Source organism: Sapajus apella, unplaced genomic scaffold, assembly GCF_009761245.1.
Source record: "Sapajus apella isolate SASKATOON/1434 unplaced genomic scaffold, GSC_monkey_1.0 scaffold30, whole genome shotgun sequence".
NCBI classification, from domain to species: Eukaryota; Metazoa; Chordata; class Mammalia; order Primates; family Cebidae; genus Sapajus; species Sapajus apella.
Window position 1 is genome coordinate 9,438,274 of NW_022436970.1, and position 16,916 is coordinate 9,455,189.

The 16,916-nt window shown below is 39.9% G+C and overlaps 1 protein-coding gene across 1 annotated transcript; it reads left to right on the top strand.

Annotated features, from left to right (window-relative positions):
* Positions 1 to 965: 965 nt before the first annotated feature.
* Positions 966 to 15,535, top strand: SERPINB13 (serpin family B member 13). Its single transcript, XM_032293544.1, has 8 exons — positions 966 to 1,202; positions 2,403 to 2,584; positions 3,470 to 3,526; positions 9,781 to 9,909; positions 10,621 to 10,738; positions 12,188 to 12,330; positions 12,854 to 13,009; positions 14,876 to 15,535. Exons 2-8 carry the CDS (start codon positions 2,420 to 2,422, stop codon positions 15,278 to 15,280), a joined length of 1,173 nt encoding a protein of 390 aa, XP_032149435.1. The 5' UTR covers positions 966 to 1,202; positions 2,403 to 2,419; the 3' UTR covers positions 15,281 to 15,535.
* Positions 15,536 to 16,916: the final 1,381 nt, after the last annotated feature.

Genomic DNA, 16,916 nt, shown 5'->3' on the forward strand with positions numbered 1-16,916 from the left:
ACAAACTGTTAGGGATATTAAAACATAAAGCATTATTGCTGGCTCAGAGATTTGATGCCACTAAAAAAACCCTCACATTTCCATTTCATCCAGAGTTAAATAAGTGTTAATTCTTTCTAAACTTCACTCAATTTGCAAGATTCTCCATGCCTATTAAAAAGCAAATCAATTAAATATAGTTTTGAGTTTGCTTAAAGAGTAGAAATAAAAATATTTTGAAAAAAGCACATTGTGAGTATGGAGACTGTAACACACATGACCCGTGCTCTTCAAGTCTGCTTATGTAGGGAGGTGTTCCTCTAGGCAGAAGGAAGAGTTAAGATGCCCTTGTAGGAGCTGCTGCCAAGCAACGACAGCAAATCTCCATGCCCTTTACTGAAGATTAAAGCTGAGACTAATCCAAGCACAGTTTCTTTTAATGAACTGGTAGGGCCAGTAGAAATGCTCCAGGGTTGGCAGGAAAAACTGGAATCTGGGGATGCAATTTCCTATTGAGTTTTTTTGGGTAGTGTTGTTTTCCTGACATCATTGAGGGTATTGGGTGTTTATGAATTATTGGCATTAGGCACAACCCCTGGTACATAATAGACTTGGTAAATGTTTATTGAATGAATTTAAATGAGATATTTTTATAATGGATGGCTGGAATAGAGAAAAAGAATAGGTGTATGTTTGTGTGTGTGTATGTGTGTGTGTGTGTGCGAGCGTGCATGCACATGTTCGCTTGTGTGCTGCTGCCTCCACAAACTTTCCTTGTTCCTTTTTCTTGTTCTTTTCTAGCAAGATAGTTTTCTTTCATTTTTCTTCTTTGCATTTGGCACTCCTAAATAATGCGACTGCAAAAATAACCCTATTATAGAGAATGACTTGTCAGGACACAGCTCTGTCCATCTGTGGTAAGTAAAGTACGCATTTAATGTATGTGTTCATCAGGCTATACACCCTTGGTTCCCAGCGTTGGCTGTACATTGTAATCACCTGGGGTGATAAAAATTCTGTGCCTGGTTTCCACCCAAGAGATGCTGACTCGGTCTGGGGTGGGGCTTTTTTTAAAGTTCCTGAGGAGATTTTAAGGTGCACACAAGGTGCAAAACCACTGCTGAAGCAGATTTGGAGAACTGTAAATTAAGGATCTCAGCTACCTAATTGACATATGCTTCCTAGTTCCTTGGCCAGCCACCTCTGTCTCTCCAAATCCTGAGGTAAGTTCTTATTTTGGCTCCAATTTAAGGCCTCTGTATTTTGAGAACAATGATGTTTGTTGATTTGAAAGAATTACTTTTATTGTGCATAGACTTTCTGGGAGTAGTTTTATTTAATTCAGTTCCTATAGGGCCATGACAATGTATCTTCTTTGACATAAATTAATTCCTTTTATTTCTGAGTTAATTTGTAAAGGATCCCTGCAAGGAAACCTGAAGGTGAAGTGGAAGCTTTGACATCAGATGTGGGATGCTTTAGCAGGGATGAGCCCTTGAGAGCCAAAGGCCACAAAGTATATGGGCTTTAAAAAACTTTACTTTGCGTTAATCTTATTCTTGTTTTAGGATTCCTCCTAAAGCCTTTACTAACTAGTTATAAAGTAGCTGATAATGAAGCAAACATAAAACCTGTTCTACCTATTTATTTTTGGCAGATATTAATTTCTCTTTAAAAATTATTTTTGTGAAATAACAAAAGTATTGCAAGTTCATATACAGGCCTAAAACAATATAGAAAAGTGTAAAAAAAGGAAACCCTTTTACCTCCACCTAATAATCCATGACAAGATACGTGGTTGCCACTTCAGGAAAATTCAGCCCAGAGTCAAGTTTTTAATGCAGTTAGGGAAAGGGGTTTGAGAGATTTAATCAGTCCTGTCACTCTCTGAGCTGAATTGTGAATCAATTGAGAAATAGTGTCAGAAAAGGATTCAAGTCTTGGCTTTATTATTGCTAAGGTTGGATGGGCGAGCACTGCCTGAATTTGAGGCCCGTGGGGATTCTTGCACCTCCCCCCACCGCCTTATCATGGGCCCCACATCTAGACAAGCTGGTGTTGCCTGGACAAGGGCTGTGTCTATCTGGCGAAGCTTCCATGAAGAGGAGGCTGTGGGGTGGCAGAGGCAGGCAGGTTCAGACAGAGAATAAGAGAACAAAGCCATTAAAACATTAACTCTGCTCTCTGGGGAAACAAGAACTGAGTACTCTTGGATGATGGCAGATTCCATTGGACTGATTGATGTCTCCTGGCAAGAGAAGGCCAAGAGAGATGTGAAAAGCAGGCAGCAGTGACCTGTCACCAAGAGAGTGGAAATCCCTATATTCCAGATCAATGCAAGAAGAGGAATAGAAGCAAGAAGGGTTCCCACGACGCAGAGCAATTCGAATGTTCAGTTTTGATTGTTGTTTTTGCTGTTCTAGATCTCACTAAAATCGTCATGGATTCATTTGGTGCCATCAGCACTCGACTTGGGTTTGATCTTTTCAAAGAGCTGAAGAAAACAAATGACGGCAACATCTTCTTTTCCCCTGTGAGCGTCTCAACTGCCATTGGCATGCTTCTCCCAGGGACCCAAGGAGCCACCGCTTCCCAGTTGCAGAAGGTTAGTGTGGTTTGAGGGGGTCTTTCTTGTTTTCTAAGCACAAGTTTGTTTGGGGGGTTGGTCATCCCTCTTGCATTGTCTTAAAAATATGCTCATCTTGACCTGTGGACCGGGAAACAAAACTATCAAGACAGGGAGCAATTTCAGGTCTATCAGGAAAGCCCTCTTCCCTTTCCAAATACCATTGCTCCACCTGCTCTCAGATGCTTGAAATTCCTTTGAGTAGGGACTGGTTGAGTGACCTTGTCCATAGCCATTGCACTCATAATAAAGACAGAGCATGAAAAGTACTTATGGAAGACGTAACATAATCCCCACTAGAGCAAAAATGACACATCCAAGATGAATACAGGAACAGATAAACCAATACAAGCTCCTTAGAAAAAAATCAGAGGTATTCTTAGTAGAGACAGAGTTTCACCACGTTGGCCAGACTGGTCTCGAACTTCTGACTCAGGTGATCCACCTGCCTGAGCCTCTCAAAGTGCTGGGGTTACAGGTGTGGGCTTAGCTGGGCATGGTGGTGGGCGCCTATAATCCCAGCTATTGGGGAGGCCGAGGCAGGAGAATTGCTTGAATCTGGGGGGCAGAAGTTTCAGTGAGCTGAGATCGTGCCACTTCACTCCAGTCTGCCAGAAAGAGCAAAATTCCGTCTCAAAAAAGAAAAGAAAGAAAGAAAATCAGAGGTAAACATAGACCTTTTCACAATTTTTCAAGGGGAGAATGTCACTTGTATACCTATATGTTTTTCACAATCATTCAATCTCCCCTGACTGAAATATATTCACCTGTATATATTTCACAAGTGTCCACTCTCCTCTGACTGATTCAGTGTGAAATTCTCTCTTCTCTGAGAACCACAGTAATATTTTCTGTCTCTTCCAGGTGTTTCACTCTGAAAAAGACACGAAGACCTCAGGAATAAAGGCTGAAGAAAAAGAGGTGGGGAGATATGTTTTACAAACTTCAGTAGAGTTGCATTTTTGATATGGGCTCTTTGGGGAAAAGGACGGAGAAAGGCATGAAAGAAGTTGCATTTCTTTATTGTTAAGCAATAATAATCACTGTAGATAAATTATGTTGTAAGGATTATACAATAATAATAACCCCTTAGTATTAAGAAGAGACCTTAGGTGTAATGAACAATGCCACTGTGATAGAACTGGTAAAGGCTAATAGACTGAAAAATTCCCATAGCAGAGTGAATGGGTTTTGGAGTTAAACAGATTTACGTTCAAGTCCTGGCTCAGTCGCTTAAGAGAGATGCTACTTTGGGCAAGTTATTTATCTTCTTTCAGCCTCTGTAAAGTGTCCAGTGGGGGCATCTGGTAACTCAGCCAGTGGTGGTGGCGGGTAGCAGTAGGTGATATAATTGCTAAACTCCACTCATATTTTCAGCCCCCGCTGATGTTGTATGTAGAAAGTTAGTACAGGCCCAATGACCTCCTGAGGTCTTTTCCAGCTCCAGCGTTCCAGTATTTCCCACCCACAGGAGAGTCTAGTCAAACAAGGAAAAGGAATAAGCCCATTAGGTCTTCAGGGCTAGCATCAGGAGATGTTAGCACTGTCAGGTAGGGTGCAGCTGCTCTGACAGTAGTCATAGTGCAATTCCAGACCCTCATAAAATCATAGCTCAGATCACCCAGCAATATGAGCTTCTCATTTCACAACCCCAAAGGCTAGGTTGTCTGGGTGGCTCAGTGGCATCTATGGAGAGTCAGGGTTTGTACAACCAAGTTGGGTCATATAGGCACTGCAATGTCCCCTCAACTGAGGAGTGCGGTTGTTTTCAGAGAACATTCTTTCTTGGCCATTATAGACCATATAGAACCTTTGTGCAAATCAGAAAAAGCTCATTCTTTTGGATAGCTGCCCTACTCCTGAGTGAAGGGCTAGATGACTGGGGTGGGAACTGAATTTCAGCTTTGTGTAAGGCACAACTTACACATACGTGCTGTCTAGTAGCTTTGCCTATTCCCCAGGATTTTTCTAGGAGCCACAGAGATGTGAAGAAAATAGAATTACTGACTGAAAGGATATTAGGACTGGAATACTTCTTAGAAGTCATCTACTCCAATCTCCTCATTTAATAATTTGTTTAGAGACTGGCTTGACATACACCCATTTGATTATTATATAAATTCAGGGTATTCTGAATCTTGCTTTTAAAAAATGCTGATAAAATCTCAAGACCTATGCACAAAAGGTATAAGGAAAAGTGCAATAAACACCATTTAACCCTTCTTTTCAGTGTAAGAAATAAACCATTACCAAATCAACTGATGCCCCTTAGGCTGATGTATAATACCTTTGTTGAGCACACCCTCATCTTCTCCTGAGAGAGGAAGTCCCACTATTGTGGATTAGGTGTTCATTATTTCCATGTATTTATTATTTCATTACATACTATATCTTTTTGTCATTATTCTTTGTAACTTGATTATTTTTGGCATAGCATTGTGTTTATAAGATTCATCTATTTAAAATGGATACTTTTAGCCCTAGTTTATTCATTTTTATAGCTATTTCCTCCTTTATTCTATTGATGGGGCAGGCCTGGTTGCTTGCTTGCTTCCTTCCTTCCTTCCTTCCTTCCCTTTCTCCTTCCTCAAACAATGCAAAAATGGCCCTTTTAATACAAGCCTCCTAATTTGCCTGAGTGAGAGTTTATCTAGTCTTAAGTTATCCAGTATGGTAGCTACTCATGTGGCTATTGAACACTTAAAATATATCTAGTTTAAATTGAGATGTGCTATAGATATAAAATGCATATTATAGGAGGATTGCTGGCAAGATGGCTGAATAGGAACTGCTCCGGTGCGCAGCTCCCAGCGAGAGCGATGCAGAAGGCAGGTGATCTCTGTATTTCCAATGGAAGTACCTGGTTCATCCCATTGGGACTGATTAGACAGTGGGTGTAGCCCAAGGAGGGCGAGCAGAAGCAGGGTGGGGCATCACCTCACCTGGGAAGCACAAGGGGCTGGAGAACTCCCTCTCCTAGCCAAGGGAAGCCATTAGGGACTTTTCCCGGCACTCCGACATTCTGACTCAGATACTGCACTTTTCCCACGATTTTCACAACCTACAGACCAGGAGATACCCTCTGGTGTATACAATACCAGTGCCCCGGGTTTCCAGCACAAAACTAGGTGGCCGTTTCAGCCACAGCAGTTTCTTTTGTCCTCATACCCCAGTGGTGTCTGGAATGCCAGGAAGACAGAACCTCTGAAACCCTTGAAAAAGGGGGCTGAAGCCAGGGAGCCAAGTGATCTGGCTCGCTGGGATCCTCACCCATGAATACTAGCAAGCTAAAATCCACTGGCTTGAAATTCTTGTAACCAGAACTGCAGTCTGAGCTTGACCTGGGACATTCAAGCTCGGTGAGGGAAGGGGCGTCCACCATTGCTGAAGCTCAGATAGGTGGTTTTAACCTCACTTGAGTAAACAAAGTTTCTGGGATGTTTACACAGCAACTGGGAGGAGCTGGTTTTTAAAAAGATCAACAAATAGACCACTAGCCAGACTAATAGGAAAGAAAAGAGAGAAGAATCAAATAGATGTAATAAAACATGATAAAGGAAATATCACCAGTGATCCCACAGAAATACAAACTACCATCAGAGAATACTATAATCACCTCTATGCAAATAAACCAGAAAATCTAGAAGAAACGCATAAATTTCTGGACACTTACATCCTCCCAAGGCTAAACCAGGAAGAAGTTGAATCCCTGAATAGACCAATAACAAGATCTGAAATTGCTGCAGCAATTAATAGTCTACCAACCAAAAAAAGTCCAGGACCAGATGGATTCATAGCTGAATTCTACCAGATGTACAAAGAGGAGCTGGTCATTTCTTCTGAAACTATTCCAAGCAATAGAAAAAGAGGGAATCCTCCTTAACGCATTTTATGAGACCAACATCATCCTGATACCAAAACCTGGCAGAGACACAACTAAAAAAACAAACTTTCAGGCCAATATCCATGATGAACATTGATGCAAAAATCCTCAATAAAATACTGGCAAACAGAATCCGACAGCACATCAAAAAACTTATCCATTATGATCAAATTGGCTTCATTCCTGGGATGCAAGGCTGGTTTAACATACACAAATCAATAATCTATCACGTAAACAGAACCAAAGATAAAAACCACATGACTATCTATAGAGAAGGCCTTCAACAAAATTCAACAACCCTTTTTTGCTAAAAACTCTCAATAAACTAGGTATTGATGGAATGTATCTCAAAATAATAAGAGCTGTTTATGACAAACCCATAGCCATTATCATACTGAATGGGCAAAAACAGGAAGCATTCCCTTTGAAAACTGATACAAGACAAGGATGCCCTCTCTCACCACTCCCTTTCAACATAGTATTTGAAGTTCTGGCCAGGGCAACCAGGCAGAAAAAGAAATAAAGTGTATTCAATTAGGAAAAGAGGAAATCAAATTGTCTCTATTTGCAGACAACATGATTGTATATTTAGAAGACCCCATCGTCTCAGCCAAAAATCTCCTTAAGCTGATAAGCAACTTCAGCAAAGTCTCAGGATACAAAATCAATGCGCAAAAATCACAAGCATTCCTGTATGCCAATAACAGACAAACAGAGAGCCAAATCATGAGTGAACTCCCATTCACAATTGCTACAAAGAGAATAAAATGCCTAGGAATACAACTAACAGGGGATGTGCAGGACCTCTTCAAGTAGAACTACAAACCACTGCTCAAGGAAATAAGAGAGGACACAAACAGATGGAGAAACATTCCATGCTCATGGTTAGGAAGAATCAATATCATGAAAATGGCCATACTGCCCAAAGTAATTTATAGATTCAATGCTATCCCCATCAAGCTACCATTGAATTTCTTCACAGAATTGGAAAACAAACAAACAAACAAACAAACACCTTAAATTTCATATGGAACCAAAAAAGAGCCCACATACTCAAGACAATCCTAAGCAAAAAAAAAAAAAAAAAAAATGCTGGAGGCATCTGGAGGAATCATGCTACCTAACTTCAAACATAACTACAAGACAAAGTAGTCAAAAAAACATGGTACTGGTACTAAAGCAGAGATATAGACCGATGGAACAGAATAGAGGCCTCAGAAGTAACGCTACACATCTACAACCATCTTATCTTTGACAAACCTGACAAAAACAAACAATAGGGAAAGTATTCCTTATTTAGCAAATGGTGTTGGGAAAACTGGCTTTCCATATGCAGAAAGGTGAAACTGGATCCCTTCTTTACACCTTATACAACAATTAATTCCAGATGGATTAAAGATTTAAACATAAGACCTAACACCATAAAAACGCAAGAAGAAAACCTAGGTAATCATTCAGGACATAGGTATGGGCAAGGACTTCATGACTAAAACACCAAAAGCAATGGCAACAAAAGCCAAAATAGACAAATGGGATCTAATTAAACTAAAGAGCTTCTGCATGCAAAAGAAACTATCACTAGAGTGAACCAGCAATCAACAGAATGGAAAAAAATTTTTGCAAGCTACCACCTGACAAAGGGCTGATATCCCGAATCGACAAAGAACTTAAACAAATTTACAAGAAAAAACAAACAACCCTATCAAAAAGTGGATGAAGGGTATGAACAGACACTTCTCAAAAGAAGACGTTTATGTAGCCAACAAATATATGAAAAAAGCCTCATCATCACTGGTCATTAGAGAAATGCAAATCAAAGCCACATTGAGCAACCATCTCACACCAGTTAGTATGGCGATCATTAAAAAATCAGGAGACAAGAGGTGCTGGAGAGGATGTGGAGAAGTAGGAACACTTTTACACTGTTGGTGAGTGTGTAAATTACTTTAACCATTGTAGAAGACAGTGTGGCAATTCCTTAAGGATCTAGAGTGAGAAATACCATTTGACCCAGCAACCCCATTACTGGGTATATACCTAAAAGATTATAAATCATTCATTTATAAAGATACATGCACATGCATGTTTATTGCAGCACTTTTCACAATAGCAAAGACTTGGGACCAACCCAAATGCCCATCAGTGATAGACTGGATAAAGAAAATGTGGCCATATACATCATGGAATACTATGCAGCCATAAAAAGGGATGAGTTCATGTCCTTTGCAGGGACATGGATAAAGCTGGAAACCATAATTCTCAGCAAACTAACACAAGAACAGAAAACCAAACACCACATGTTCTCACTTATAAGTGGGTGTTGAACAATGAGAACACATGGACATAGGGAAGGGAACATCACACACCAGGGCCTGTCGAGGGGTGCAGGGCTAGGGGAGGGGTAGCAGGGGGAGAGGGGATAGGGGAAGGATAGCATTAGGAGAAATAACTAATGTAGGTGATGGGGTGATGGATGTCGCAAACCACCATGGCACGTGTATACCTATGTAACAAACCTGCACGTTCTGCACATGTACCCCAGAACTTAAAGTATAATAATACAAAATAAAATGCATGTTGTGTTTCAAGAACTTAGTATGAGAATACAAAATATTAATTTTAATATATTATTTTTTGATGAAATATGTATATTTTATATATTAACATATAATTAATATTTATTGTATTTATATGTTGAAATAATGACATTCTAGATGTGCTGGTAAGGTAACGTAGAATATGAAACCTTCAATCAGAAAAATGATGGGTCCTACATAAAATAACCAGAAAAGTTTTTTTTTCCCCTGGTGACAAGGATAAATCTCACTTTAGCCCAACGTGTAGTGGCTCAAACCATCAGGAGTCACTTTTCTTATTCACTCTCTGGAAAAAATTTCCAAACTTCAGTAGATAAGAATTGTTTGGGGAAATTATTTACTTTCATTAAGTGCTTAGAATCTTGTGGGAAGCTAAAAACAAGCTTATTGAACATTTAGTGAGCACCTTTGTTTGAGACCAAACAAACCACAACTTGGGTTATAAAAGCAAGATCTGTGCTGTTGGGCTTGCAGAGAAGGCTTTTCTCTGGAACTGAGATTGGTCACAGATTACATTATCCTATGACTTGGGTAAAAGCCACCTGATATCCAAGGGCCACACCAAACACAGGGACCACTCTTGAGGCTGACAAACTCAGGGAGAGACCCAGCAGCTGCATCCTCATAGGGGAGAACCTAGGCTTGCTTTTGCCAAGATAACCTGTTGAGTTTTTTTTTTTTTTTTAATTTTCAAGATTGAGAAGACAGAAGCAATACATCCACAATTCCAAAAGTTTTTGACTGAAATAAGGAAACTCACTAATGATTATGAACTGAACATAACCAACAGGCTGTTTGGAGAACAAACATACCTCTTCCTTCAAGTAAGTTTTGCTGTGCTTATCACATCTGCGAGTTACGTATTCTGGAACGGCCAAATGGCACAGTCCCACCTGGGTCCTGAAGTCATGCTGCCTAAGTTGTCTGCTTGGCTCTGGCCACATCACTGCAGTGCTTTTCCATCCTGACCTACAGACATTCAGAACTGTAGGGAGCTTCTTTTTAGTCCTGGCAGTCTGAACCTGGTTTTTGCCTCGCCCCCAGATAAGCTGCATAAAAATGTGCATGCAGGCACTCAACGTGATGTGCCCAGGGCCTTAAAATTTTTTTGCCGGCCGGGCGCGGTGGCTCAAGCCTGTAATCCCAGCACTGTGGGAGGCAGAGGCGGGTGGATCACGAGGTCAAGAGATCGAGACCATCCTGGTCAACATGGTGAAACCCCGTCTCTACTAAAAATACAAAAAATCAGCTGGGCATGGTGGCGTGTGCCTGTAATCCCAGCGACTCAGGAGGCTGGGGCAGGAGAATTGCCTGAACCTGGGAGGTGGAGGTTGCGGTGAGCCGAGATCGCGCCATTGCACTCCAGCCTGGGTAGCAAGAGCGAAACTCTGTCTCAAAAAAAAAAAAAAAAATTAAAAAAAAAAAAATTTGCCATATTAGTGACCCTAATGTATACATAAATTTATTTAGTGATGTTGGCAATTGATAAATTGACTTTTTAACCTTTTTTTATTCTTCCTTTGTTTCTCCTAAAGAAATACTTAGATTATGTTGAAAAATATTACCATGCATCTCTGGAACCTGTTGATTTTGTAAACGCAGCAGATGAAAGTCGAAAGAAGATTAATTCCTGGGTTGAAAGCCAAACAAATGGTAGAGTATGTGTGGGCCATTCATTGCACAAACAAACAAACGAACAGCACTTCTTGACAACCTGCTGTGAATGAAGCCCTGGGCTTGACACTGCGTGGGGTGCCATGCAGTCAATAAGCTTTGGGAAGGGACCTGAGGTAGGTTTTGCAGGGTTGGAAGGGCAAGCCTGGGCCTAGGAGGTGGGGAGGACACTGTAGATTTGGAGCAATTTCAGAAAGTGTGGAGGGGCCAAGGGGAGACAGTGGGGGGACCACATGAAGCCAACTGCATGGAAACGCTTGCTGGAGAATTGTTTACACATAGCCATGGATCACAATACCTTGGAGGGGGGGTCCTGAAAATGAGATGATGTCTGCTTTGGGTTTACATTCTTTCCTTTATATCAGAGCCTTTCTTTCTGAGTTTTTCTCTTTCTGTGTTAAGTGAGAAACATGCAGCTCTCCCATCAAGACTTGTCTTTCCCACCCACAGCTGGGGCCACCTGGGCTTCATCTTCACTTAAGCATCGTGCAGGGATGATGACAACCTACAGCCCTCCCCGCAGCAGAGGATTTGACAAGTTTCTTACTCCATTATTCCTTTCTTATCCCATCGTATGAGAAATCCACAGAGAAATGTTGATGTGGAAATTCACCTTGGGGAGCAATAGCTGATACTTTACTGTTAGAGTTTCAGATTCAATTTTTATAACAATTATCAGAGAGGCCTTTGTTATTCAGAATGTATTTTTTCCCCCTCATGCTTGGTCTGAAGAAAAGAAATAAAAGAAGTAGAAAAAATAGGAACTTTCAAAAAGTTGGCTGAACAGTATTTTTTAGAATTTACTGTGAGATGGGCTGAACTCAGAGACAAAAATATCAACTCCTTGTCCCATATAATAAGTATTCCTCAGTCTTAGGTGGTAACTATATTGAATGGTAAGCATAATAATAGTGAATACAATGCTTATTTTGTGAGAGATGGTGTTCTAAATGCTTTACGTGTGTTAAATCATTTGCTCCTTTCAACAACCCTATGAAGCAGATTTTTAAAATATATATATTTTATTGCCCTTTAGGTTCTGGGGTACATGTGCAGAATGTGCACGATTGTTTATGAGGCAGATTTTATTCCTATTTTACAGATGTGGAAACTGAGGCACAGATAGTGTAACTCACACAAGAGTCCTTAGCTGATAAGAGGCAAAACTGGTTGCTAACAGAGGCATCTGACCCCAGAGTCCGGACTCTTAACCATGAACCTTAATTTATTCAGTGGTATAAATAGGTGATGGGCAAAATGAGAACCTCCCTGCTGATCCTGCCAGGGAACCCTTTGTCAGCAAGGCCCTCAGGTGCTGACCTGGCTGGGTTTTTAATGATCAGTCAAGTCCATCTGCATCATATCTGTCATACATATTCCTTGTCCTTTGGAAGATGGGCCAACCTTTTTCTGTTTCTTCATTTGCAGAAAAAATCAAGGACTTGCTCCCAGATGGCTCTATTAGTAACTCTACCAAGCTGGTGCTGGTGAACACAGTTTATTTTAAAGGGCAATGGGACAGGGAGTTTAAGAAAGAAAATACCAAGGAAGAGAAATTTTGGATGAATAAGGTATGGTCTTTAATTTATTTTTGTGATGTCCTTACGCATGGGACGTAACATCTAAAGTCATGGCCTGGTACTGTGGCTCACCCCTGTAATCCCAGGACTTTGGGAGGCTGAGGTGGGTGAATCTCCAGGTCAAGAGATTGAGACCACCCTGGCCAACATGATGAAACCATGTCTCCACTAAAAATACAATTAGCTGGGTGTGGTGGTGTGTGCCTGTAGTTCCAGCTACTTGGGAGGCTGAGGCAGGAGAATTGCTTGAACCTGGGAGGCAGAGGCTGCAGAGATGAGATCATGCCACTGCACTCCAGCCTGGTGACAGAGCAAGACTCTGTCTTAAAAAAAAAAAAAAATCTAAAGTCATGTTTGAGCAAATGCACCCTGGTAGGTAGCAAATGCTCATTCTGAGACTCTGATATTCGGCTTTATTTAGATTGAACTAATTATTTTGATGAGTTAACTTGGTTGCCTTAATGCCTTTGGTCTTATGTACTTTAATATTGTGTGCTGTGTTAATTTGTTGCAGGACACAAGTAAATCTGTGCAGATGATGACACAGAGCCATTCCTTTAGCTTCACTTTCCTGGAGGACTTGCAGGCCAAAATTCTAGGGATTCCATATAAAAACAATGATCTAAGCATGTTTGTGCTTCTGCCTAATGACATCGATGGTCTGGAAAAGGTAAACGCTTGCATTTCCTAATTCTTGCTGTCATCCCCTGAGGCTTTGTGTCCCAGGGCTTCTGAATAGGAGCTGGTGGCCAGCAGTGTCAAATAGAAAGTGTTTCTCACTGTGCAGCAGCTGCAGATGGATATCAGCAGGGGAGGATTAAATAGTACAGGTCAGGTTTCTTGAGAACAACCAAATCCTAGAATTTTTGGGATGAACTAAAATGAAAATTTAAGATAATATGGGAATCCTAAAGATCATCCGCCATTCTGAGAAATGGCTGGTATGTACGGACCCCTTTCCTGAAAAATAAAATCACATATGCATATATACAACCAATTCTGCACACTGTTCAGTAGACTCTTGGAGCTTTTGAATTTCTTTCTTACATCCTTACACCATTGATTTAGTGTCACCCATTTTGTAGTTAAAAAATTTATGTGATTAGTGCCCTGTATTTTGAAAATCGGGAGAGCTTTGTTTCAAGTCCCTGTTTCTTTAGTGGCTTTCACACTCTTGAAGCTTCTTAATTTCCTTGAACTTCAATACTTCCCCATCTCTAAAGAGGACTCCATGGTGCTTAATGTGTAGCACTGTTGTAATGATTAGAAAAATGTGGCCTTGGAGGAGTCTAGGACATAGAAAGCACCCAACAGTGATAGCTGCTGTCTTATAATACCAGATGCTGTGCTGCTTCTGTATGATATTGCTAGCAGCATTTTAAGTAGGAAAATATTTTGGGACAGCAAAATGCCAATATGTCTGAGAGCTTTAAGAGTATTTATATTCTGATTTAAAACCCTAGTTGTGAGAATTACCCTAAAGAAATAATGTAGAAGAAAAAATTGCCTTTCTGAGTCAAATCAGTTATTTCAGTGTTAGATACACTGGAATGCCTAATTGAAATTCATAGTGATTATTATTTTTGTATCCTTAGTAACTATCAAAACGATCATAATACCTGATATGGACTAAATGTTTGCAAACTGAGTTAATAGCTAAATATTGGGAAGAATTTATCAGTGCAGTGAGAATATTATCTAGCAGATTGAAGACAGTAGAGATATGCAATAGTGTGAAAAATTTTACTTCATTTTTACTTCCTTTTATTTGAATGTTCAAATAAAATGAAGAAAAAGTTTTACTTCATTAAATTTACTTCATTTTATTTGAATGTTCAAATAAAATGAACATTCATTGTGATTGCAACTATGCAAATACATATGCATTCAAAGACTAGGGAAGGTAGTTAAAATGAAGTATATATTAGGTTGATAAAATAAGAAATGACTTATTTTTAATCTTTAAAAATTTATTTAATGCTATTGGATTTACACACATACACAGATAATTTAAATAGAGAAATATAAGACAACTGGGATGTGTTCGGGGGGAATAGGGGAGGGACAGTGGGGGGTAGGGAGGTTGGGGAGGGATAACATGGGGAGAAATGCCAGATATAGGTGACGTGGGGATGAAGGCAGCAAACCACATTGCCATGTATGTACCTATGCAACAATCCCGCATGTTCTGCACATGTACCCCGGAACCTAAAGTGCAATAATGTATATATATTAAAAAAAAGAAAGAAAGAAACAATGCTAAGCAACGGGGTGTTGGTTAAGTAAGTTTTTATACCAACGTATAGCTTACTATTTTGTACCAATGAAAATTAAATTATAGAATATTTACTGATGTAAAAAAGGAGAAATATCAGATAACCACCTGCTGTATAAAGAAAATAATCTAGGGAACTAAAATTTCTACTTTTAACTATTACTACAGTTAATAACTTCTGACTGATATAAATCAGTGTTACACTGTTTTAGATTTTTATCATTAATCATACCATTCTACCCTTCTGTTTTTTGAAAATAGATAATAGATAAGATAAGTCCTGAGAAATTGGTGGAGTGGACTAGTCCAGGGCATTTGGAAGAAAGAAGGGTGAATTTGCACTTGCCCCGGTTTGAGGTGGAAGACAGTTATGACCTTGAGGCAGTCCTGGTCGCCATGGGAATGGGTGACGCCTTCAGTGAGCACAAAGCTGACTACTCGGGAATGTCCTCACACTCCGGGTTGTATGCCCAGAAGCTCCTGCACAGTTCCTTCGTGGCGGTCACTGAGGAAGGCACCGAGGCTGCAGCTGCCACCGGCCTAGGCTTTACTGTCACATCAGACCCTGGTCATGAAAATGTTCACTGCAATCATCCCTTCCTGTTCTTCATCAGGCACAATGAATCCAACAGCATCCTCTTCTTTGGCAGATTTTCTTCTCCGTAAGATGATTGCTGTCATGGCATTGCTGCTTTTAGAAAAAACCACCAGTGTTATTCATATGATTTCGAAAATCATCCATTCTTTTTTTTTTTTTAATTATTTTTAAGCAGTCTTGCTCTGTCTCCAGGCTGGAGTGCAGTGGGTGATCTCGGCTCACTGTAACCTCTCTGTTTCAAGTCACCTCACTGACTCCCTGTTTCAAGCGATTTTCCTGCCTTAGCCTCCCAAGTAGCTGGGATTATAGGCACTCGCCACCATGCCCAGCTATTTTTGTGTGTGTGTGTGTGTGTGTGTGTGTGTGTTTTTTAGTAGAGACAGGATTTCACCATGTTGGTCAGGACGGTCTCAATCTCCTGACCTCATGATCAGCCTGCCTCTGCCTCCCGAAGTAGTAGGATTCCATTCTTTTAAATGTCGTCATGATTGCATTCCCAGTCTTGGCCATCAAATCAATGATTTAATGACTCCAATAGTGTGTGTGTTTATAACCGTCCTCGAAAGTGAAATATCCTTTCCTTTGTGCCATGTATAAGGTGAGTCAAACCAAACCTCATTGATAATCCCCCTTGGTTTCTTTTGAAAGTAAAGCAGTATTTTGTAGTTTTGTGCACTAAAGGACAGAAATAGTCTCTCCAGTAAAGAGTATGAACTAGTAATTTTGGGGGTCTCTCTAATTCTAATATTTTGGCATGTTATAATTCACAAGTAAAACAAAACAATAATATACTCAGGTCATGTTACTGTTCCCCAACAGATACTGTGGCAAATCGCACATAGGAAAGAGAATTTGGGAATACAGTGGCAAAACATAAAACTCAAATGCCAGAACAAAGTAAAGCAATATAGCAGATGGAGAGGATGCTGGTATTTTCATCTTCCATTCTAACATTGTCCATTGTTAGGTGCATAAGCATTTTAATATTGTGTAATAAATGTGGTATTTCAGAAGATAAATGATGTAGTTGATCAGTATTTCTCCTCTATCACCTTTTTAGACTTTATAAGGTAAGTACTTGGAATAATTTTTAGAAGGGTTTCCTTTCTTTTTCCCCATTGCTATTTTTCTGGTTACTTTTTGAGCGAGGTATGAGTATTACCAAATGATATTTTCTGAAGATGCTTTTTGAAAAGCTCTGAATCGATTGCTGCTCTTAATAGATTCAGCCTGCTGTTTTGTAGGCTTGTTTCACTTTTCCCACCCAGTTTTTAACAAGATCACATAATTGGCTTATTTTTTTTTAATAGCTTTGTCAAACTACAATTTACATGCCATCAAATGTACACACTTAAGTTTATAATTCATTGACTTTTGGTAAATTTCTAGAGTTGTGCATCACCACAATCCAGTTTTAGAGTATTTCCATGACCCTAAAAAGTTTCCTCATGCCTATTAATATTCTCAATCCTGGGTACCACTGAGTTGTTTTCCGTCTTTATAAGTTTTTCTTTTCTACATCTTATATAAATGGAATCATACTACATGCAGTATTTTGGGTCAGGCGTCTTGCACTTTGCATGATGTTCTTGAGGTTCATCTGTTGTAATATGTATTGATACTTAATTTTTTTCATTGCCGAATAGTATTCCATTGCATGGAAAAGATCTATTTTATTTATAGGTTCACCACTTGATGGACATT